This window comes from Gossypium hirsutum, chromosome D05, assembly GCF_007990345.1.
Source record: "Gossypium hirsutum isolate 1008001.06 chromosome D05, Gossypium_hirsutum_v2.1, whole genome shotgun sequence".
NCBI classification, from domain to species: Eukaryota; Viridiplantae; Streptophyta; class Magnoliopsida; order Malvales; family Malvaceae; genus Gossypium; species Gossypium hirsutum.
Genome location: NC_053441.1, coordinates 7,072,245 through 7,096,914, shown reverse-complemented (window position 1 = coordinate 7,096,914; position 24,670 = coordinate 7,072,245). Strand labels below are relative to the sequence as shown.

Sequence of the window (24,670 nt, the reverse complement as noted above, 5' to 3'; positions counted from 1 at the left end):
TTATTCATTAGTTATGACTCACTTTATCTTTTAAATAGGAATATAATGTACTTAACATAATTAAATCTAAATTTATATATACTAACAATAATATTAATATCAATTGAGCTAAAATTAAAAAAAAATTGATTTTGTTAGTTCAATACCCAATAGAACAAAAAAACCCAAACCAAAGGCGAAACACAAAACCCAACCCTAGGCCTAGAATCGGGAACGAATATACTATCTTCATTCATTGTTTAAAAAACTGCTGAAGATATCTTGCAGACTTTGAAACATAATCAAACTCTAATCAGACTCTGTATTGAACTCAATTACCACCTAACTCTCACTCTTTTCCCTTTATTCCTCCATTTTGTTCGTTTTCCTCTCAGGGTTTTGTCGTTTTTCTCAGTAGAATTCGTGTCGTTTTAGACTGTTTCATTGCTTTCTCTTAGTAAGAATTCTTGTCGTTTTAGGTTGTTCCCATTGCTTGAATCATGTCCGGGTATAGAGTTTACGAGAGAAAACATAAAAGAAAAGAACAATGTGGTTCGGTTCCTCGAACCCCAGAAAAGCCTACTCCAGGAATACCAGAGATAAAGGAAGTTTATGCAAGGCGGTCCAGAATGAAGCTTGAAGAAAAGGTTTCTGAGAGTTGTTCAAGTGAAAAGAAAATTGATTGTAACAAAACATTCGACAGTTTTTTTAATTTGGTTCCTTTGGCCGAAAAGGATGCTGTGTTTGATTCTTGCATGGCATTGTCAGACAAAGAAAAGGAGCAAAGTTCCAACAGAGCAGAGAGCATAAGTTTGGGATCGGTAGGCAAAATAGATTTGAAGATGAGCTTGGATTCTCTAGGCATGGGGGATTTGTTGAGTGCTGGTGAAAGCAAGGAACAGAATTTTTGTCCAGGCAGAAATTTTGATGGAATCGAAGACTTATGCTTGGAGTCCACAGTCTGCACCGTCACAAGCAAGCAAAAAGAAATGGAGCAAAGTTCCAACAGAACAGAGTGCATAAGTTTGGGATTTGTAGGCAAATTAGATTTGAAGATGAGCTTGGATTCTCTAGGCACGGCGGATTTATTGAGTGCTGGTGAAGGCAAGGAACAGAATTTTTGTCCAGGCAGAAATTTTGATGGAATCGAAGACTTATGCTTGGAGTCCACAGTCTGCACCGTCACAAGCAAGCAAAAAGAAGATGGTTTCAATGGGATTGAAGGTACGTTTTCGGGTCATGGAGGCTCCATTGATTTGGATAAAAGTACTTACACTTTGGAAAACAGTGGTGGTTTTAATCACCAAACTGATGAACTCGACTCAACTAGTTTAGCTTCTGCTGGGGCCATTGATGGTTCAAATATTTTGGAAAAAGATTGGGATTCGGTATTGAGTGATAATCATTTCATGGAACTCCCATGTTTGCTCGAGCCTAAAGTTTCTCAGCCTTATGCATTGTCACAAGGTGCTGCTTACAGATTCTGTACTTAAGTTAGTATTCATGAACTAATATAGTTAATTATTTATGTTGCATCACTGCTTTTTTATTATTAGTATTCACGAACTAATATAGTTAATTTTGAGTTTAGATAAAGGATTTATGCGGGAAACTGTAACTTTTGATCAAATTCTGGTCAATGATTGCTTGGACCTGAAGCAAAGTAGACAGAAGCCGAAAAGGAAGATACACCGGCCAAAAGTTGCATTCGATGGCAAACCAAACACACTGAAGCTTGCAACTCCAAAGCAAGTAAGGGAAAAGAAACCAAGGCTTGCAACTCCAAAGCTAGTCAAGGAAAAGAAACCAAAGCTTGTAGCTGCGAAGCAGGCTAAGCGAAAGAAGTCTGAGAATGTAAGGAAGCAAGCAAGTCCTGGTTTGCAGGAAGCCATAATTGAGAACAAGAATCTATCAGACATTAAAAGCAACATGATCATAGAGATCAATGAAACCCAAGCAGCTGTTGCCAGGGCTTTGGATTTTCAATCAGAAAGTTCGGATGCTAAACGTGTGGATTATGCAAGGGCTTTGGATTTTCCATTAGAAAGTTTGGATGCTAAACCTGTGGAGTTTGCATTTCATAGTTTTCCAAAGAAAAGAAGGTCCGAAAGGAGATGGACATTGAACAAAAGCAAAATGATCATAGAGATCAATGAAACCAAAGCTGCCTTTACTAGGACTTTGTGTTTTCAATCGGAACCTGTGGAGTCTGCTTCTCATAGTGTTACAAACAAGAAAAGAAGGTCCAGAAGGAGAAGGATATTGAGTTTCTTTAGTTTACCTGTTATGAGTGTGACAAAAAGTGTCAAGAGCAGCAAGAAGAAGCTATTTACAGCTAAATGGTTACCGAGAAGAAAAAGGACACCAAGGAAGAGGCCAAGGAAGGTAAGAATTAGAATTCACTCAAACTCCAGTTTTATTATATAAGTTACCACACTGAAGCTTATAAGTTTCTTTATTCATTGATATATTGTACAGGTAACTGAGGTAGAGGGAAAAAGTAATGCTGCTTTATATATTGATAACCTTGTTGTTGGTAACCTCACTGTCACTGATAAGGATCTCTCAGCAGTGATGGAGATCGAAGGATTGGAAAGTGATACTCCGGTTGCTGGCACTGGTGACCTTTATGTCACTGATAAGATGGATCTGGATCTATCAGCAATGAGGGAGATCAAAGTATTAGAAACTTATGCCCCAATTACTGGCACTGATAATCTTTGTGTCACTGATAAAGCAGTGGGGCAGATCGAAGAATGGGAAACTGATGCTCTGATTACTGGCACAGATAACCTTTGTGTCACTGATAAGATGGATATATCAGCAATGAGGGAGATTGAAGTATTGGAAACTGATACTCCGATTACTGGCACTGATAACCTTTGTGTCACTGGAAAGATGGATCTATCAGCAATGAGGGAGATCAAAGTATTGGAAACTGATATCCTGATTACTGGCAAGAGAAAGCGTAAAGCAAGCACACCAGGAGCCATTGTCAAACCAAGAGGTAACAACAGAGAAACAGTGTTTTTCTTTATCTTTGAGATTGAAAACAGTAAAATGCATATTGTTTTTTTGATGCAGGTCAAAGTGGACTCTTGAGCAAAAAGTATATTAATTTCATTATTCAGAAACTGCAGTCTTTTCATATCAGTGATAACACATTGGTTCCGTACCAAGGGCCATTTCAACCTCTTAAGAAAATAAGACCATTAGTTGTTTTAGATCCAGAGACCGTGAGGGTTTGGAACTTGCTGATGGGAATAGACGTCGAGAGGATAAAGAACGAAGCAAGTGAAGAAAAGGAGAAATGGTGGCAAAAGGAAAGAGAAGTTTTTGCTGGACGAGTGGCCTCATTTATCGCCCGTATGCAGCAAATACAAGGTAAATCTCTGCTGATAAGCAGCTTATCTCTACATTAGCTATAAAAATTCTAATGAATATGTACCTTGTGAATAGGGGACAGAGGTTTCAGGAAATGGAAAGGTTCAGTTTTGGATTCGGCGATTGGAGTTCTCTTAACACAGAATGTAACAGATCACTGTTCAAGGTAAAACAACAAGTTATGTAGCTTTATGTGTTTCCATTGATTGAAAATGGTAGAAAACTAATTCAATGCTTTCTTGATAGCAATGCTTTTATGTGTCTAGCTGCAAAGTTCCCTCCAAAACAAGCGGCAAGCAAGAGTGATCCTTGTCTTAGTCAAGAGTCAGTTGGGAGTAACACAGCAGAATATGATGCAGAAGGTAACCAATATTTTGTAATTGAACCTGAACCAGAAAGAAACAAAGAATTCAAGGAACCAACAGATGGCTTGATTGGTGAGTTCCAAGAAACAAGTATCGATACTGGTTGTGAAGGTTGTTTACGGGTGATCAGTAACACCAACTTGCCAACAATTCCAGAAGCAGACCTCAATGGTGGCTTGGTTGGTGAGTTAGAGGAAACAAGCATGAATGCTGGACAAAAAGGTTGTTTACAGGTCGTCAGTGACACCAACTTGCCAGAAAATTCGATTGCAAACCTCAATGGTAGTTGTGGATCCATAGTGCAAAGACAATACGCGAAAATGCAAAAACGTGTTCTGTCAAAAATACCGAAATTAAAGGAACGTGAGTACTTGAGTATGGGTTTTGGTAAGAGAAAATCTACTTCAGAGAAGAAGGAAAGTGCTTCGAAGGAAGAAGAGGTTGATTGGGAAAGCATAAGGTTAAAATATTCCACTGGTGAAAGAAGCGGTGATCAAATGGATACTGTGAACTGGGAGGCAGTCAGGATTGCAGATGTTAAGGACTTAGCTGATTGCATCAAAGAACGGGGCCAGCAGAACAGAATTTCAGAAACAATCCAAGTAAGAAAAACTACATAGCAGAATAACATATTTAGCATGGTTCTTTTGCAAATCTTTTCATTTGATCATATTTTTTTTTTTGTAGAACTTACTTAACCGAGTCGTTAGTTTACACAATTGCCTTGACCTTGAATGGCTACGAGACACCCCACCAGATTTGGCTAAGTAAGCCAACATATTAGTTGAATCTTCTGACATAAATATGCATGTACTTATATGTTTATTCTGTAATTACAGGCGATACCTGTTAGAAGTGAACGGGCTGGGGTTGAAGAGTGTTGAGTGCATTCGGCTTTTATCACTAGAACAAGTTGCTTTCCCTGTAAGATATTTAATCTAACCAAATTATGGAAACTTCTTTGTCAATGAAATTTATCTGCATTCTTAAAAGGTTTCATCCTTTTTTGACAAGGTTGACGTAAATGTTGCTCGAATTGCTGTTCGTCTTGGATGGGTTCCTCTCCAACCACTTCCTGAACAACTTCAGTTGCATCTCCTTGAACAGTAAGCATCATATGCTAAGAAGCAAATAAAAAAAAGAACACTGATGGAAATCTTCTCTTTTTTTTTTGCAGGTACCCCATCATGGATAACATTCAGATATACCTATGGCCGCGACTGTGCAACTTGCCTCAAAGAATACTGTAAAGTCACCACATTAAATAACACCATTTTTTTTCTGATTTAACTAAACTTGTTAATTAATCTTTGAGTTTTGACATATTGTATGATATAGGTACAAACTTCATTTTCATATGATAACCTTTGGAAAGGTACTTTTCATTTATGTTTTCATTTTTCTTTTCATTGGTTCACGTTTTCAATTCTCATTCATTTTAATTTTATGTTTCCACATACCAGGTTACTTGTACCAAGAGTAAGCCAAACTGCAATGCTTGTCCGATGAGAGATAATTGCAAACACTTCCAAAGTGAATATGCCAGGTTTTCTATCATATGAACAATAAAATTTTCAAGCATTCTTTGTAATTATAATATTAATATTTTTAATTTTAATATCAATATTAAATTGTTGATACAGTTCAAGGAAAGCCCTCCCGTCTGATAAAATGAAATCAAGTGCGGCTTCAAATTCAAGCCCTCGAGCATTAAAAGAGGCTATACACATTTTGGATAGTAAAAGTCAAACCAAAATTCATGAGTCTATTATTGAAGAACCTTTTGAACCACCACAATTTTTGAATAGTGAAAGTCAAATCAAGATTTATGAACCACCACAATACCTTTTGAATAGTGAAAGCCAAACTAAGATTTACGAGGCTATCATTGAGGAACATTTCAAATCTCCCTCAAAATATAAAGCTCCAGAGTCTCTGGAACTGGAGTATCAAGAACTTGAGATTGAGCCTATCATCGAAGAGCCGGAGAATCAACAGGCTGATATCGAGCCTATAATTGAGGAACCTCTCGAATTATCCTCAAAATATAAAGTTCCAGAGTCTCAAGAACCTGAGATTGAATATGATTCCGATGGAATTCCAATATTCAGAATTTCTATAATGAAAAACAATTTCATGTTTAGAGATGGTGAGGTTTCAAATTCATTAGTTACTTTGAATCCGAATGCAACTTCTGCTCCTAAATTGAAGCAGAATAGACGGCTAAGAACTGAGCATCTTGTGTAAGTAATCTTGTGTAAGCAATTATATTTCATATTATTGATAGTTTTATTATTAATATTTTTTTTCAGCAGGATTATTATTTTTAGTTTTCTTTTTTTTGTGCAGTTATGAACTTCCACGAAATCATGTTCTACTTGAAGGGGTAGGTTAGTTTAATCAGATATCTCTTTTAAGATATAAATTTAAATAAATATAAAGTTTTATTTGTATTATTTTACATATTAATTATTTATTACAGTTAGAACAAACAGAATCTGATAATGATCTACAATATCATCTTGCAATATGGAGATCAGGTATTATTTAATGTTTTGTTAAGATATAAATACAAATATTTTATTTATATAATTGGTTTATTGTGTGTATATATATGTATTGGTATTGGTTTTAGGTGAAATTGCAGAGTCATCAGAACCACCAAAGAAAAGATGTAATTCTACGGGGCCTGATCTGTGTAACGAAGAAACATGTTTCTCATGCAACAATATTCGGGAAATTAATGCTAATATAGTTCGTGGCACTCTTTTGGTGAGATAAAAAAAATATTTTAATTAATTTTTAAATTATATATATTTTTTATATTTAATTTCGAAATAGAAATAGATATGGTAGATATTTATTCTATTAATTTTTTAAATACCATATCGACTTAAATTTATTTCAATTAATTCTTAAAATATATGTATTTTTTACAGATTAAATCTCAAAATATGAAAATAATAATAAATATTAAGTTTAAAATCTTACATAATTATGGTTTAAATTTTTAGATACCATATCGAGTAGCTAACAAAGGTAGCTTTCCACTGAATGGAACATACTTTCAAGTAAATGAGGTAAAAAATATATTTTATTTTTGTATTTAATATAAATATATTTATATTTAATTAAATTTTAAAATATATTTATTTAAAATATATTTATATAATTTTTATTATATATTATTTGTTTTTGTAGGTGTTTGCTGATCATGAAACTAGTTATCGGCCAATTAAAGTTTCAAGGGAGTTGATATATAATCTCCGAACTAGGACAGCGTATTTTGGAACATCAATATCAGCAATATTGAGAGGTAAATAATAATTATATAATAAAAAATTAAAATAATTTATTCGTGAAAATAATAATTTTTGTTTATAAAAATTTGAGATAAATAATATTTATATAAAAAATTAACTTAATTTGTTTGTAAAAATTTATAATTTCTGCTTATAAAACTTGTTTTCTTGTTTTTTTCAAGCAAGTGAATAAAATTATTTTTTTCATAAAATATTATTATTGTTGTTTTTAAATTTTTTTTTCTAAAACAGGTGAATCAATGTACAATATTCAGAAATGTTTTTGGACAGGTACGATTAATTTTTTTTCCTTTATAAGTTGAATTAAGTTTATTTAATAATTTATTTTCTTAAAAAAATTCAGGTATTATTTGTAATAGAGGATTTGAAAGGAGTCAAGGTGTCCCTAGACCTCTTGCAAGCAGATTTCACTGTGCACCAAGTAAGATAGAGAAAGTAAAAAAGGAATCTAAACCCAAAACGAAATTGTTAAGTTATAAAAAGTAATATCTTATTTATAAAATATTTTTTTGATTTTTTGTAAATAAAGTATGCATTAGTAATATTTATAATGTATATTAAATCTATACCATTTATTAAAAGATGACATGTATTTAGTTCCTTGATTGGCACGTAGTAGGTATTTAAAACAATTTATTGGACAGTCGACATGTATTTTGATCCTTGATAGACACGTGGTGAGTATTTAAAACAGTTTTTTGTTTTTTCTGTTTTAACTATTATTTTTCAGTGTTTTAACTAATTTTAATTTAATTGTTATGGATTGCTTTTATGCATTTGTTTTTTTAATTTATTAAATAATGCATGTTTAATTTTTGTAATTAATGTAAAGTTTGGATATTTTCTACTTTTAATTTACCAAATTATATCAATTTTATTTTATAATTAATAATTTTTACTACATTTATTGGAAATGAAAAGTGAGACTAAAACATTATAAGTATATTTAGAATCCGTATCTTTGCGACCCAGTCGACATCTCTATTGCTAAATCTACATCATGAACCTTAAAAACAAAGGCCAAGATGTTAGAAATTACAGAATTAGCTTCACAAGCAACTTTGAGTTTTACATCCGTATCGTTGGATGGGGGATGAATCAAGTCTAATAGCAAGGGAATGCAATCGTAGAGCATACTTGTGCATTGATTCCATCGACATCCACTTTTTCAGAGTCTTAGGCGACGGGGACAATTCCTACAGACTTGTAATGGTTGAAATAGGAGACGTCATAGTTGATTTTGAGGACATGATTCGGAGAAGGTGACCGAGGAATAGTTTGAGTGTCGATCTGACTAGAGGAAAGTGAAGATGCAGTCATCCCCATCCATTTATTCTTGGAATCATTGTATGCAAGGGAATAATTCTAGTATTGATGAAAATCTTGATTAATGTACACCTTACCGACAAATAGATTTTTTTGCTAATATGATATATTTTACATTAAATGCTCAAATTTTATTTATTGATAATTAAGTATTCATAATTTTCTATGGAAACATCTAAATTTATATAATAGAGATACAATTATATGTGAATAATATATATTGGTGAAAAAATTATGTAAAAATATTTATAGTAAAAGTTAATATAAAATTTGAAAATTTTAAAGTTCAAAAACTATAATGTCTAAGTTCAAATCTTTCAATCTGTTAGTTTTATATTAAAATAGAAAATAAAAGACACTTTCCTAATAGTATAATTTACTTTCATAAAAACATATTTTTTAATAAATTATCAATTTAATTAGTACATGATTGACTCATGATATTAACTTAACCAAAAATCTAAATAATAGTGCACATATATACCATATTAAATATGAAATGACCACATACAGTCAAAGATGAAATATGAATGTTATTCACAAATAAAGTTGTATTAAAAGTTAAATGATGCTCGTAAGTTAAGTCACATTAGGTTTGGGTCGGATTTATGAATAGTGTTTAGTGCTAATATGCTCAAATTTTATCTAAATTTATTTATATTTATAAATGACTAACAAAAAGTTTGTTTAAACTTGTTCATTTTTTTATTTTTGAAATATAATTATTTGTATATAATATTTATTAATTTTATACTATCATATGTATATTTTAAATTAAATATAAACAGCTTAATATGTATTTTATGTTTACATATAGTACATATAATTTTCTTGATATAAATTACCTATTATGTAAAATAAATGAAAAATTATAAACCTAAAAGTTAGTCAGATTGGGTGGGACTTGAGCTTTAAATATTAAATTCAAGCTTAATTCATATTTTAAATAAGTCTAATTTTTCATCCAAATTTATTTTTTTATGTCTAATATTTTGATCTAGACTTTTTTAACTTCCAAACAAGTTTTCTGATTTAATTAAGTAGTTTGGCCATTTAATAAGTTTAATTAAAATTTAAAAAAAAAAGAAAAAAGTTAATGTGGGTAGGCTCAATTGGTTGATTATTCATTAATATATCAATTTTTTTTTAAAGTTAACATGTTAATGATATGTTTTGGTAAAAGAAAAAAAAATCTCGCATTCGATAGTTAATTGTTATAAGTATCTATGAATATGTTAACTCAAGATGATAAAAGATTGATGGATGAGCCCGGCCCTCCTAAAATGAAAAATTGCTATCTAAGCTCTTTAAGAATTTTAAAATTTTAAATTAGTAAAGATAAAATTACATTTTGACCCCTTAAAATTATAAAAATTTAATTTAATCATTTAAAAATTATAAAGATATAGACTATAAAAAAATAAAATTTCATTTGGCCCCTAAAAAATTGTGCTGACTTTTGGCCCTGGATAAGTCAAAGTTGAATGGCATAATTAAACAAGTGCAAAGTTTGCTTCTTTTTTTTTTTGTGTGTGTGATTGCAATATACTCTTTTGAGGTTGAAGGGAAGTTTTATAGGATGCCTATCATACATATTATATGATAATGCTACAAAATGTTAAGGTAATAAGAATAAACGCTAAGTGTTAAGATGAATTAGGTATGATGATGTTTATCTTTCAATTAAGGTTAGCTCTTATAATGAACAAGGTCAACCAAATCGTCTGGACAGACGGAATCACCATGCTGGGTTGAGCTTACTACGACGCCGTTTGAATTCTGGGCATTTAGATTGTTACCTCCATTTTATCTTCAGCGCCTTTGACCTTTCGCAGACTAAATCTTGATATTTGAAAACAATGAACATTTTACGCGTAAAGCAGTAACCAATTACTTCCCAAGCTTTAGCATCCAAACAAGTACTGTTAACATGTTCTCAATTTTGCATGTTTTTTTTTATTACAGTGATCAACAATTAAAAATAAAAAGTTGTTTGACCTGACTGCCTTAACCAAAAAAAAAATATGGTTGTTTGTGTAAACCAAGGTATTATGAAAGACGCATTCGGGAAAAAAAAGAGAATGCACTAAAAAATAGTTTGGTCTCTCTAAATCTGGGGCCTAATTTTGAATATGTCAAACTGTTTCCTAACCAGAAGCTCTAATCTGACTTTATAGTTGCCTTCTATTTTAGTATATTTTAATTAAAATTGCCATTAATTTTCACATTAGCTACTACCTTCATCCTGGTTATATTTAATTTGAATAAATTTCATTTTCAAAATGGCAATATTCTTGGATTCTAAAGTTAATGTGTTGTAACCAATTAATATTACTAAATTAATAATAATAAAGCGGTAACCAAACTTTAACATTCTTAATTTACTGTCGACAATTTACATAAACACCAGACCATAGTGTCTCCCGGTCCCTCTCATTTTACCAAATGCCCGCTATTTTTGGTACTTCTCAGTAACTCTCATAAAAAAGCCCTTTTAAAAGTTCTAGCACGTAAACAGTAAAAAGAAATTTCACTTTTAGTGTTTTTTTTTTTTACCTCCAGTTTCGTTTCTTCTTCGAAACCGCTACTGCAGCTGTTGTCGCTGTTGATCTCTGTGGTCGCTTCTTCCATGGCTCCAAAACCGAGTCTCTAAACCTGAGTGGCAAAACCTGACTCCGCCCTCTCTTTGATCGAACCACCGGCGACGCTATATCCTCAAATTCCTCCAACCCTTCTTCCACAACGTTAACCGAGTAGTCCTTAACCCTTTCCATTGACTCCCTACCGTCGCCGACGCCACTCTTTTCAACCTCTTCGACTTCCTTTTTCTTTTCATTCAGGTAAATATCCCTGGCTGAGATCATCTCTGCCGCTTCTATTAGCAAATCCAATGAATCATGAAAAAACGCCGCCGAAGCTTTAACTTCACCCTCAGTGCCGCTCTTAAACTCTTCGCTTTTTTGAATATCTGTAACATCGGAAGAAACATCCGTCGCTGTAGCTTCACCTGTACCTGTTTTCTCTTCATTGAAACTATTCTCAGCAAAACAATCGGATTTTTCTTCGCTCTCGTCATCATCGTCGACAAAAGAGCCTAATCTCAAGTTTAAATCAATATCGAACCCTCTCTTCTTGAAAGGGTTTGGGTTAATTTCACATGGTGGTGGGATGCTTGAAATTAAATGAAGAATCTTTTCGAGACAAGCTTGAGCTTTGGAACATGATCTCCCATGGCGTGCGTTGGTAAAACAAGAATCTCTTACCTGATTATTGCAGTACAAAGAAGCCATTTTTGAAGTCAGACAAAACAACACCCAGACTTCCCTTTCCTTTCACATCTCACAAGGCTTTTGCCAAAATTTTTCGAGAAAACTCAAGAGAGAAAAATGAATAGTAAGTAGAGGAGAGAGAAAGAAAGAGACACGCCAAAGGGGGAAAAAAAAGAAGAAGCTAAAGCATGACCGATTATCTTTCGGTATTTAATAGTAGTATTTTTGTATTTATACCTACGAAATAATGAAAAAGAAAAAAGGAAAATGAAAATCAAGAGAATGAAATGGATACCAACGGTGCTTTAGTGACGTGGCAAGTTCCTTGGCAGCTTGTTGCATACGTGGCGAGTAATGATTGGATAGAAAGAGTGGTTTTGCCACGTACGTAACCAATGAGACTAAAACTCGTCACTGGATTTACGGCCTTAGCCTGAGAGACGTTTCTCGCGTCTTGTTTTGTAAATAGAAATGGTGTCCTTTTCACTTGAAAGCTTCTTTTGTGTGATCTTTTTTGTTCGCTTTCATTCCATAAAGTCGAATTTTTAGTTTTAGAAGAAAGATTATCCTTTCTATTGTTAACCATATAAAATTTTTTACTCCTTTTTATGAATAGTCTGTCCTTAATTTCAAATATTCAATAATGGGATAACTGATTTTTTTTCCCTTTCATAAAAGGGCTAAAAAAGCCAAAGAGTAACAGTAACAACAGGGAATATATAAATAATGGGGGTGGATTAACCACCCAATCATGAGCTCAATATCTTACACACGTCCATTTAGTAATCCAATAAGCCACTCGGTTAGCTTTCTTTATAAGAAAGGAGAAAAGAAGCATTAGAAAAAGAAAACAAAAGGTTGGAATATCATGTTGAATTGCCAGACCATTCCAATTGACCAATCGAGCTTAAACGGGAAGATCAAATTCTTGCAATTGGGTTCGAAGATAACATGCCGTCTGTCTGTCTCCATCTCGAACCCAGAAAAAACAGGCTTCTCTAGCCGCCCATACTGACCTCCACTGAAGTAGCAACAACCATCTTATATAAACTATCAACAAAGTAAACCTTTGCCGGAACGACAAACCACAGCAATGATGTATAAACCATTGTGCAAGAACCCTTGCCTTTCATTTATGGCATAATTTAGTTGCCATAAATGCCTTCAAAAATAAATATGCTAACAAGACATATGGAAAAATGAACGAATCAAAAATTGGAAAAGGGGCCACAATGTTATCCCACCGTGTGTTTAAAACGAGTGAAATTACAAAAAGGCGACAAGAAAAGAAAGAAAGAAAGAAAAGTGCCAGTGTGGGTAGAGCCACTTAAACAAGAAATAGGAAACGAGAAAAGAAGAGTTGATACCCATACAGAACCGTTGAAAGTGGCATGGTGGAGGAAATGCCCCAGATCAGTTTATGTTGAGCCGAAGGTAATCTTATTGGAATCTTAACAATGACTTTTTTACACTGGTCATGGTTAAAGCGTGAGCGAAGTAAGGTCACATATTCCAGGTTTCGTTATCAACATCCATAAAATCCCTAACCATCATCATCATGGGATTATCTTCAACGAAGGGAGGGGGGAAGAGATACCAAACGACGGCAAACCAAAAACCGTACGTCGCAATGTGGCATCCGTTTTCCACATTCATACCACAATTACTCTACTTTGTAATTTAAAAGGTGACCATAAAATGAATGATTTAGTTAGTATTTTAAAAAATTATTAGAATAATAAAATTATATTTTAAACTCTTGACTTCCTTCGTATTTAAATACATGTTGAAAATATATATATCTTTGTAATTTCTATTTATCATAATGACTAAAATCCATATCAAACGCCATCAAGGCATGGATTGAACAATTTGTTTTTTTAACCAACATTAAATTTAATTTTGTATTAAGCTTTGTATATTTTAGATTACTCGTTCCGGAAGGGAAGGGATATTATCGTCTAGAAATCGTCGGAAATTTGACCCTTCTATGCATTTTCTCTCTCCTTCTCTGTCTCAAGGGTCCTTGCAGTTTTACTAGGCAATGCATTAATGTGAAAATTTAGGTAAAGAACAAAGCGAAAGCATGTCAAAATCACCTTGTTAATTAAAATATAAACAAAACCCATTTTGCAAAATCCGTTAGTTAGCTGCTGCTATAAAATTCCAGATTTCCAAGTAGCTGATTAGACTAGACGGGAATAATTAATTGGATTAAATATTTAATAAGCATTTTTATCTACCAATGGATAATGTAGTCTATTCGAATTAGTTTATACTTTTTAAACTTTAAATTTTTCATAAATATTATTTTAGCCCCCCAAAATTTTATAATTCAATCTCGATTCCTCCATAAAAAGTTTATGGTGATAAATGTACCGTGAAAGTCCTTAACTAGGAATCAGATAGCATTTTGCCTTTTATACTCAACAAATAGACAAATTTATCCCTATGTAATATATCAAAGAATAAACTAGTCATTTTGATAAAATTTTCATTCATTTCTATGATTAAAAACTGGTTTTTGTATATCAAAATAAAGTATACATGGCACACCACGTGCAACTATCTAATTATTATGTTAGCCGCATCCAATTTTAGTAGTAAAAATAAAGGAAAATTTTAACATAAAAGGCCACATTGCTTTTTAATCTTACAAACAATGATTAATTTGCTCTTTTTTAAATAAAAAAAAGTCAAAATACAATCTAACTTCTAATATAATAACTTATGTAATAGTTTTGCCCATTCTAACTTCGCCCTTGACGAAAAAGATTAATAAATCTAAAAGCCACGAGAGCTTGGTGTTGATTGTCATGCAAACCATACCAAGACTAACAATCAACCTTAAGCTTGTGCATGAGTATTAGTCCTCCGTTGAACGATTCCTTTGACCTTTTGAGTTTGAATGGAAAATTTTATTTTAACATGCATATGGACACTATGGATGGATCCTCTTTTAAAACGATTTATCCATTTCTTTTCCTCTTCTTTTCGTGATTTTAATGGAATTGTTGAAGACACCAGTACAACTTTAAAAATAATAATGTTAAAAAAATTAACAAATTAAACATAAATCATAAAATAAACATAAAAAATAAAAAAAATCAATTAAATCAACTTTTTGGCATAATACAAGAATTTATTTCGCTTATGTATGGAGTCTGGAAAATTATTATGTGAGAAGCAAATGGGCTTGCTTTGGTGGACTTTAAGATCCAGTGGGTTAAACCTAGCCACATGAGCCAGAAAAAGAGACGACCAAATTCACTGGTTTAGTGGTTGGTTTAGTGGTTTACTAGGAGGCAGGGGTTTGCGGAGGCTTTTCACTGTTATCTGGGTTCCAAACAACAAAGAAATGGCAGCTACAATTGCATCGAGATCTTCTTTTCTTCGTCCAATTCTCCGAACAGCAACAACATCGACAAAAGCAAGAACCAAAATCCCATTTTCAGCTCCAAGTTCTTCACTTCGATCCAATTTCAGTCTTCATCAGACCCGGATTTCTCCTCCCTCTCTTTCTCGGTACTTTTTTTTATTCCCTTTATGCTTCTTTGCTACTAGAATGATGGGTTTTTCTTTACGTGCTCGTTGTTTAATTTTGGTTTCTTTTGAGTTATCTCTTTAAGGTTCGTTCGACGAGAACTCAGCACTCTTCAACCACTTCACAGTGCGGTTGCATCGGCTTGCCTTGTTTCCAAGCTTCCTTCCGATGCTAATAGTTGTGCTGAAGGTATTTCCAGTTTTTGTTTTTCTTACAATTTTCGGTTTAGGCACTCTGTTTTTACGCATCGTGCTTGCTCAGAGATCATGATTTGATTAGATATTTTAATCCAAAAACTTCAAGCTTTGATATCTGGTTCAACCGCTGTTCATTCCTCATTCTATGGAGCTAGTACTTGCTGAAAATCCCACAATTTCAACTAGAGTTTAGCTCTAGGTAGCAGTTTTTGCTTACATGCTTATGTACCTTTAAGCCACTCAGCAGTCGCCAACAGTTATCCTCGTTGGGAACCCTGTTAAATTTAACCAATGGGTCATATTCAAAGCTCAGCTTATTAGCACTTTAGAAGCAATGAGGGCAGTGCATTCAAGAATTTGTTCTTTGGACTTTGTGTATAATTATTGTTTTAGTGGAAGATCCTTAATCAGTTTATTCAGTACTTTCGGTGTAATTGGGGGACATTTCACTCCTAAAGTTGCTAATGTGGTGAGGGAAATGGAAATTTTCTGTCTGGTATCTGTTGTCATAGGTAGACAACCAGCATTTCTTAGAAGCATAAAGGTAAAATGTGGGATAATGTATGCTTTTACTGTCTGGTTAATAGATATTGTCATCATTTTCAAATCACTTGGCAGGTAATGAACTCATTCTTTGTTATGTGTATAAATATGCACGACTTTTATCTATGATATTTCTTTTTGCGGATGACAGGTCGATTTGCTAACTATATCAGTCCCATCTAGTAGCAAGCGCTTGTAGAGGTTGAGTTTACTTCTTTCAGAGTGGCAGTGATGCTTACTTCATTCTATAATTCAGAACTCAGCTTTTCAGGGAATCAATTGGCTGAATGTGTTTTATTGACCTACATTTAATTAGTTGGTGGGTGTAAGTGACTCTTGTAATCTTCTCAGTTTTTAATGATTTTAATTTACATTCAATGGATGGTTTCTTTGCTTAAAGTACTAGTGTACTACTAATCATCTGAATACAAAATAAATCCATCATGGCATCCAATTTTGACCTTCTTGTAATGTTTATGTTGATGAGTAGTGGATAGTGCTTCAAATTGATCTATAAAAATGAAATAAATGTTGGTGTTGCCGACATTATTGTCCTCATATTTTAAGAATTTTTATTTTTATTGGCTTAAAGTTGGCAAATGCTGTAATATAGATGTTTGTCTTTGTGAAATGAGGATGGTATACTTGATTTTAAAGCTTAGTCATTTGTTTGGAAGTTTGAGTTGACCATGGAACAATAAAAGGTCATGAGGCACTAAAAAACTTGTATTTTGCATTTGGGAAATTTTAATCCTATGTGGGGGGTTTAAAAAAATTCTGAGTTATTCCAATACTTAGTCTTTTTATTTTGTAAGTTGCTCAACCTTGGGCCTAAAAGGAATTCTCCTTGATTGTAAATCATGACTGCATCTAAACAGTGTAATAGAGCAAATACTAAGTTGTCTTCTAGTTGTTTGAATCTAAATAGAATTGTTTCTGGAATCACCTTTTCATCCGGTTGTTTTTTTTTTCTTTTTCAAAATCTTATAGTAAATTATTTACCTTTGGTGTAGTGATATTGAATCCAAATTACATTTGAATTCTTCTCTTCAGCCCAATATTGTTGATCTATTTATCATTTTATTGCTGCTACATACATGCTCAGTATTACCTTATACACGATTCTTGTGATTGTGGTCTGGTAATTTGACTACATCGTGAAAGATTCCTTGCAAATTTCTTGACATCCCAATTTTCATTGCCTAGGCATTTAAGGTTTGTCCTTGAGGGAATATGATGTAGCTAAAAATTGAAATTTTCATTAATATGATTAGCATTACAAAGAAAAGAGGTCAGGATACCCTTTTGGTCGTTCATACTGTTTTTCTTAATATGTTTCAATGTTGCTAGTTAGGAATGCTGTACATGGAGTTTCTATCAAATAAGTATTGGTGATTGTTAGGTAAGTTTTGATAGCTGTGCTTGTTTTTGTGCTTCCAGTATTAGTTATGGCAGATTGCATTGTAAGATGATAGATGATAAATCTGGATGTAGTATTTTCTCTTTTTTTGGGGGGGAGGGGGGTTGATAGATGTAATTCACCTGCTTTTCCTTGGTGGTAGGTCAAAAGAGAAGGCTTTCACACATTCAAAATCCATTTTCGGCTTAAAACTTGATAACTTTAAAAATGATTATTGACTAACAATTTGTTAGAATCACTAAGTAGCATTGAGCTTGAGATATTAAAAACTTTTTAGAAACCCTATCATGGAGGATAGGTAAAACCGTGAAAAACAATTAGAGGAAAGTATTGGATGTAATTCATTGTGAGAGTTCACTTCTGGATATGTTGTCTTTTGTAGCACATGGGATTCAGTTCCCTGATTTATCTGCTGGTTGCTGTGGCTGATTATTTTCTAAAATGAAGAACAGGGTCTAACCTCGTGTCATTTTATGTCAATCAATGTGGTTGAATTTGAGAAATGAGACAAAAAAAAAAAAAGAAAGCCTTGGGGTGGTTTTTGAGAATCAGTTATAACCTTTTAACGTTTCACCGCCTTAATAAGCTAGTGTTTAGGGAAATATACATGATCGTAGATGTTTAAACAAAAAAATGAATAGGATATAGAGAGAGCCAGTTGAGACGATCTTTCTTGCTGGTTCACCTTAAGTGCTAGACAGGCATACAAAAGCAATGGCTTACCTGGTACTAGACTGGACAATTCATGTCGTGTTTGTGTTTATTTCCTTGCGTCATTGTCTAGTAGGCTGGTAGAGCTTGGGGGCGGAGGAAAGAAACAGAAAGGGTTTTGCCCATTATAATGATAGTTGCAAAAGTAAAGGACTTTAACCACATGTCAGTAATGAATTATATACTTGTGCTACCTAACTGCATAAGTTGATACATATTGCGACAAGCAGAACTCAATAAGGGAAAAAATACAAAGAAAGTTACCTTAAGGGTTAAGTGGATGATGAATCATCTCGCATTTGAAGGTCCTTTTAATCCCTTGAATTTGTGTTTAGGCAAAGCCGTGCACACATTTGACTCTCACGCATACATTGAATGAAAAGCTTCTTTGTCTCGCTATCATACTTGTTTCCATCGCCTCATTTATGATCCATAGCCATTAAAAATGGGATTTTTTTGTTGAATCTTTCTATGTAGTCTCACTTCCTCCCGCACTCTCTTTCAAAATAATTTCATTATGTGCAAAGTTCTTATCCAGTTGTCTATACCATTGATCACTGTAAATTTACAATGATGTTGCAACATTCATTATGCATAATAATTTAACTGAATGACTCGTATTTATCTGATGATTTACCTAATGGGAAGTCGAAATCTAGCAAATATAAAATCATTTTAAAGGAAAAGGGACAGCCATAATGAGATATGGAGGGGAGATTTGAAGGATTTCGATGGATATGACAGTAAGTATAATTTCGCTTTATATACAAGCATGTAATAACGACTTTTTGCAATCTTATGTAAAACTTATTTTAACATTTTTGTGGGCTTAAAATGTACAACAATATCTTCGACAACACTTCCCCACCATTGAACTAAGGATGATTACGAATTGAGATCCCGCTTAACACGTTCAGCATTATCATTTATATATGGCAGAAATTGTACATAAAACATGAAACTTATACCTAATTATTAAAGTTACTTTTGGTCAATAACTAGCTATATATATAATGTCTGTATTGCATCTTATTTTTTGGAATGAATTTCTTCACTTAAAATGCATTATAATTTATGTTATTTGGATTTGTAAGTGTGTGTTGGATATGAATTTATGTACTCAATACATGTATATATGTAGGTGAGATGAAAGAAGATTTGCAACATTGAGTGTATACATATGAAAATCTGGGGATGTATAAGAATGTGGATTTTGGTACAAGAACATGTAGGAAACGTGAGCAAGTAGATAAATCTTTTCACAAAGTAGGCAAGAAATGGGCATATGTCATTGCTCAATACTTTATTTTATTTTATTTCCATCAACAAGGAAATATGTACTGCCAAGAAGCTACCATATAGTATATATTTAACAAATGAGGTGGCATTTTAACCAGGTGTGTTTTGTAATTTCTTCCAAGTTTTCTAACCATGCATGCAATCAGTAAATTTTAGAATCTAGGTAGCTCCTCTATTAATATTCATGTGCTGGAGCTGTCTCAAACTAACATTCTAACAATAGTCAACTCTGGACATTCGAAACAAAGGACAGCGATTCTGTAAACATTGCTTACAACAACTACCGATTTGTGATTAAATGGTCCGGTTGAAGTTATCATATATTTCAGTTTTGATTGGTTCAATATTTTGTCGGATTATAGGTTGAAATTAATAAGAGATTACGTAAAAATTCATCAAGGAAAATATGGGAAATATTAACACTCTTTTTTAAAGAGAAAAAACTGTAAGCAGTAATTTCAATTAACCCTAGATGTTGATGATTGTGAAAAATGAATACTAATTGGACCGATCATTTGTTCCATTTTCACTTATTAATGTGGATTCCATTGCTCCTTTTTTCTTTTTCTGCTTTGGTGCTCTTACGTTTGTTAAATTTGTGAATTAGGTACTCAGTGCTTTGCGTTTTACGTGAAAATTACAGCTTTAGCTTAACAATTGCTTCATGTAGCAAATAATAAATATATATATATATATAAAATGGTTTGGATTTATACTGTTCTAGAAGCCAAACGAAGATTAAAGTTATGCCTTGAACTGTATCTCTCAAAACTGGAAGATTAAACCAAAAAAAAATAAAATGAAAACATAATAAATTAAGTGCCCAATTAATGAGCATGGATTATTGTAAGTGAATGATGATATAACGGACCGATGAAACAAACGATCATAAAATGTTATGAGGATCAGAAATTATAGTAATTAATAGGGTTTTTTAGTATAAAAAAGTCATGAAGTAAATATTAAATTGGAATTAATTTTTTTGAAAAATGAAATCATGATTTAATTAGATTAAACCGAATTCCTGTATGACGTTTAACCAATGATCATATAATTTTTTCTCCAAACTCTACCTCTTAAGCAAACGATAAAATAATTCTCTTAAAAAGAGTTGAAAAATATTAATATAAAAATGATAGTTGCAAATAATAAAATAAGCTATCAAGTTAAGACTTAATAAGAAACTAAAAAATCTTTAGTTGATCAGACCACGAAACTAAATAAAAATGGGCAAAATACATTCAAATAATTAAGAGGGAAATTAGAAGAAAAAGTTTTAGTTGCTTTTGATCATGGATGTGTTACAAGCAGCAGTAGTTGGTGGGTGTAGTAGAGGCTATAAATTCATTTTGTGGGGTCAAATATTCACTCTCACAATTATCCCACAGCCCACTTATTTATTTATCAACTAAAATTCTGCCTTCAAAATTATATCTGTTCAACTTCAATCAAGTTTGAACTCAATTTAGATTTTTATTTAATTAATAAAAGTACTTTTATATATATATATCGAGTTTCTCATGTTACATAAATGGGATTGCAGATTTTATATATATATATATATTAACAAAAAGCATAGTTAAGGAATTAAAAGCATCCATGATCATGTCACAAAATCAGCTAAAACTCGATTCGACTCATGTCATGTTCTTATTTTTTTAAAGGGTTATAATTGTATTTAAAATATTATATTTACATAATTTTTAATAATTGTTTTATAGAAAATTTTATATTTAAATTATTATTTCATATCGGATTGTGTTGTAATTATTTTTCTTTACTTGCATTCGTGCCATACAGTAGATTCATATTTATTACAGATTTGTCAGATAACCTGAATTCCCTGCTGTTGCCTGTCTTCCTGTTATTTTGTATTTCCATTGACATAAACTTCTTCTTTAGAAAAATCGAAAGCAGGGAGAGACAGTTCAAAAAAGTACCAACCTTGTCCACTTTTCTAACATTTTCATATTTGCTTAGGACAAGCCAAAAGAGAAAGACCCATCTCTCCAAACCTTCGGATCTTGCTTTCTCTCTCATCAATCCCCAAGAAGAAACAAGCTTTTGATTTGATATATCAATCTTTAATACTGTATTATTAAGCGGCAGCATGAGAAACATCATATCTTGTTTCAACGAAACCGCAGTAAATGTTTCTCATCCTTCATGTTCTAGCTATTCAACCAATGCTTGTATCACTCCAAGCCTTGTCCCTTCAGTCCAGAACGCAGTCGCCGCCACTTACAAAGTCTTTCTATCATCCCAGAATAAGCAGTACTTGATCAAAGTCAGTTGGTGCAAGAATCAAACGGGTCAAGGCCTAAGCATCAACTTCAACCACGACCCTTGGCCCTGTTTCAAGCTCAACACCAATTTGAGGTTTTTCAGGAAAATGAAAGGCAGCAAAGCGATCGAATCCGACCATTCAAATATAGAAATCTTTTGGGATCTTTCAGCCGCTAAGTATAATGCAGGGCCTGAACCGGTTAATGGGTTCTATGTCATAGTCACGGTTGATTCAGAGATAGGCCTCATTTTAGGTGATACGGCCGAAGAAGAAATCAACAAGAGGTTCACAAGCACAATCCCAGTAGCAAAATCCTCCCTAGTTTCTCGACAAGAACATTGTTCAGGCAATACCCTTTATTCCACCAAGGCTCAGTTTTGTGATACAGGCATTTCACATGATATTTTGATAAGATGTAGCGGAGAACACGGAGACCTAAAGCATCCGGTTCTGTCGGTTTGTATCGATAACAAGACGGTGATTCGGGTCAAGAGACTGCAATGGAATTTTAGAGGAAACCAGACGATATTTGTTGATGGATTGCTGGTTGATTTGATGTGGGATGTGCATGACTGGTTCTTCAATCCTACCGCCGGTTCAGCCGTTTTCATGTTTAGGACAAGAAGTGGATTGGATAGCCGGCTTTGGTTGGAGGAGAAGTGGGTGCACAAAGATGAAGATAAGGTTGAATTCTCGTTGTTGATTTATGCCTGTAAGAACACATAAAAAAAAAACCGACTTTTTCTTTATGTTTGTTTATTTGCTTTAAATTTTCAATTTTTTTAAAGGATTTAGCTGTACCAATGTTCGAACATCAAAAATAAAAAAATCTAGAAAACATAATAAATTTCATTCGTTTTCTTCTTTCTTATCTCCTTCCACAAGATTCAGGACAGTGAAAAAATTGGTCCAATTAATTATAGGACTGTGGTATTGATGCCAGGAAAAAAAAGTGAATGTAAGACATTATTGTGAGGTTCAAATAACTGAAAAGGTAGTAAACTAAAGGACAGCGCAAACAAGCTCTTTATTTTTATTTTTATTTTCTGGATTTTAAGGACACCCGTGAAGATTTGCATTTGGATATATCAAGGAAGATTGCGACAAAATAAAGTTGGGAATCTCCTGATAATGATCAGTAACAATTTGACCATATACAAGTATTTTTCCATTTCCATAAAGGAAATTATATAAATCTCATGGTTTATTAGCCACATCACTCTCAAGATAATGACCATCGTTTGTTTTTTTGTTGGGTAATTTTCTGAAGTTGGGTTAATACCATATGGATTGCGAGATATATTGTAAGTCATATTTGATTAGCGAGCAATTATGAAAATATAATCGTGAATATGCGCATGCTTTGTTCCATCCATATAAACATCCTAACAAGTGCTTTGAGCAAAGCTTGGATTTAGTATCTTTGATACCGTCTTGTCATCAAAAGATAGTAGTCCACTATTCCCTAGGACCCCTGCCCCTCTTTAGCAATAACCATGGTCCCCTACATCCTTTGGAATAAATACTTGGTCCACAAGCAAGAAGCAAAACTTTTTGCCAAGGACACTTTACGGTTCAGTTTAACTAGAAATGGCAAGAATATTTTAGGCATCATCAGGCGAAGCTAAGGAAGTACTAAATGGCATCCAATAGGTAAAGAGTAACGTTGGCACTACCCTTGTGTATATATGTTACGTTTTTACTCAGAATTAGACGGATAGAGTAGAAGTCTGCTGTATGAGCATTTATTGTAACCATTAGGCAATGCTTAAAATGAGGTGGCCACCACATCAATGATCAATGCTCCAAAATAAAGACAAAACTTGATTTATGGAACTTAAAAGAGAATGTTGAGAGGAAAGTGGGAGTCTTTAATTAACATCCAACCACAAAACTGCAGAGGATGAACACATATGTCCAATGTCAATTATTGGGGTTGTGCTAGCTCACATTCTTTTGTCATTTGTTATGAATATATGGATTAAAAGGTTGTTTTCAAACTCAAACTGGCACTAAAATTGGGAATATTACTATTATTATTTTATTTTGAAGTAAAATAAATTCGAATATAAACCTATTAAAGATAGCATAAATGGACCGAGTTATGGTTTGTATTCAAATATTGGTATTGCTTAAGTTGTGGGGAGTAGATTAAAGTCAATTCTACCGTCTCTGAATGTTCTTATGATTCAAGTCAGTCATGTTGAATTTCTAGATGGCAATGAACTTCAACTTCTGAACCAATCCCTGGATTAAAGACATTGTTGATTTTGAAGAAGACAATGAATGGTCATATTAGCATGCTTTTTGGTTAAATTTTACAGAGAGAAAAAAAAAAAAAAACCCTTTGCTTTTCCTCCGCAAATTCTTTTGTTTAACGGTTCAAACATCATTTTACCCTTGTTCATTTGTATATGATATAATCATATTTAAAAGATTTTATATTTGTATATTTTTTTATACCTGAATTAATATTGGTTTTATGTAGCTATGAAACTATTATTCCTTAAATTAGATCTTAAGTTTAACATTGTGTATTGTATGCTTTTATTTTTGTATAAAAATGTAAGAATTAGTAATTGTTTTTTCTTATATAAGAATTACTCTAAGTATAATTTTTTCTCGACCTTCAAATAAAAAAAATACATTCAAATATATTTGAATCCGTGTTGCTAAAAAACGAAGTTCAAAGAATTTTATTTCATTTTAACCTATTTTTAAGTTTTTAAAATTAACATCGAGCAAAAATATCATCAAAGCTAATGAGAAATTTTAAGTTTGGGGTTCGAGATTCAGGGTTTAAAATTTAAAGTTCTGAATTCAAGATTCAAGGTAAAAAAAAGTTATCAAAACTATGTGTCAATAAAATGAAAAAAACAAACTTATTCAATTACCATTAAAAATTTTAAAAAAATGACCATAAATGATATGGTGAAAAAGATGATAACATAAATTTTTCTCGCGTTGCAAAATCAATAAGCATGGAATTTGGTAAAACGATAAAATCACCATCATAGAAGTTG

At 32.7% G+C, this 24,670-nt stretch overlaps 3 protein-coding genes across 4 annotated transcripts; all 3 read left to right on the top strand.

Annotated features, from left to right (window-relative positions):
• The first annotated feature begins 226 nt into the window (after positions 1 to 226).
• On the top strand, positions 227 to 7,759 carry LOC107902775 (uncharacterized). 2 transcript variants are annotated; one of them, XM_041093441.1, is made up of 20 exons: positions 234 to 1,446; positions 1,571 to 2,364; positions 2,458 to 2,986; positions 3,064 to 3,363; positions 3,439 to 3,529; positions 3,610 to 4,330; positions 4,416 to 4,495; positions 4,568 to 4,652; positions 4,743 to 4,834; positions 4,906 to 4,974; positions 5,067 to 5,103; positions 5,192 to 5,274; positions 5,372 to 5,971; positions 6,078 to 6,114; positions 6,211 to 6,268; positions 6,364 to 6,500; positions 6,743 to 6,808; positions 6,930 to 7,044; positions 7,283 to 7,321; positions 7,395 to 7,759. In XM_041093441.1, the coding sequence occupies exons 1-20, from the start codon at positions 480 to 482 to the stop codon at positions 7,535 to 7,537; spliced, it is 5,043 nt and encodes a 1,680-aa protein (XP_040949375.1). In that variant the 5' UTR covers positions 234 to 479; the 3' UTR covers positions 7,538 to 7,759. The 2 variants fall into 2 exon arrangements, with proteins under 2 accessions (XP_040949376.1, XP_040949375.1); XM_041093442.1 differs by lacking the exons at positions 6,743 to 6,808; positions 6,930 to 7,044; positions 7,283 to 7,321; positions 7,395 to 7,759 and having other exon boundaries at positions 227 to 1,446; positions 6,078 to 6,118.
• Positions 7,760 to 14,787: 7,028 nt separating this feature from the next.
• LOC107906654 (uncharacterized) lies at positions 14,788 to 16,384 on the top strand. The gene is made up of 3 exons (XM_016833715.2): positions 14,788 to 15,171; positions 15,276 to 15,379; positions 16,082 to 16,384. Exons 1-3 carry the CDS (start codon positions 15,005 to 15,007, stop codon positions 16,111 to 16,113), a joined length of 303 nt encoding a protein of 100 aa, XP_016689204.1. The 5' UTR covers positions 14,788 to 15,004; the 3' UTR covers positions 16,114 to 16,384.
• Positions 16,385 to 21,193: 4,809 nt separating this feature from the next.
• On the top strand, positions 21,194 to 22,499 carry LOC107906655 (uncharacterized). Its single transcript, XM_016833716.2, has one exon. It carries the CDS (start codon positions 21,471 to 21,473, stop codon positions 22,371 to 22,373), a length of 903 nt encoding a protein of 300 aa, XP_016689205.1. The 5' UTR covers positions 21,194 to 21,470; the 3' UTR covers positions 22,374 to 22,499.
• The last annotated feature ends 2,171 nt before the right edge of the window (positions 22,500 to 24,670 follow it).

What these genes read in the sequence shown, in the direction of transcription:
- LOC107902775 (XM_041093441.1), top strand. Translation starts at nt 480, where the DNA reads ATGTCCGGGTATAGAGTTTACGAGAGAAAACATAAAAGAAAAGAACAA. An exon ending in ATATGATAACCTTTGGAAAG is followed by an intron (nt 5,104 to 5,191) that starts GTACTTTTCATT and finishes TCCACATACCAG; the next exon opens with GTTACTTGTACCAAGAGTAA. An exon ending in ATCATGTTCTACTTGAAGGG is followed by an intron (nt 6,115 to 6,210) that starts GTAGGTTAGTTT and finishes TATTTATTACAG; the next exon opens with TTAGAACAAACAGAATCTGA.
- LOC107906654 (XM_016833715.2), top strand. Translation starts at nt 15,005, where the DNA reads ATGGCAGCTACAATTGCATCGAGATCTTCTTTTCTTCGTCCAATTCTC. An exon ending in TCTCCTCCCTCTCTTTCTCG is followed by an intron (nt 15,172 to 15,275) that starts GTACTTTTTTTT and finishes TATCTCTTTAAG; the next exon opens with GTTCGTTCGACGAGAACTCA. An exon ending in TGCTAATAGTTGTGCTGAAG is followed by an intron (nt 15,380 to 16,081) that starts GTATTTCCAGTT and finishes TGCGGATGACAG; the next exon opens with GTCGATTTGCTAACTATATC.
- LOC107906655 (XM_016833716.2), top strand. Translation starts at nt 21,471, where the DNA reads ATGAGAAACATCATATCTTGTTTCAACGAAACCGCAGTAAATGTTTCT.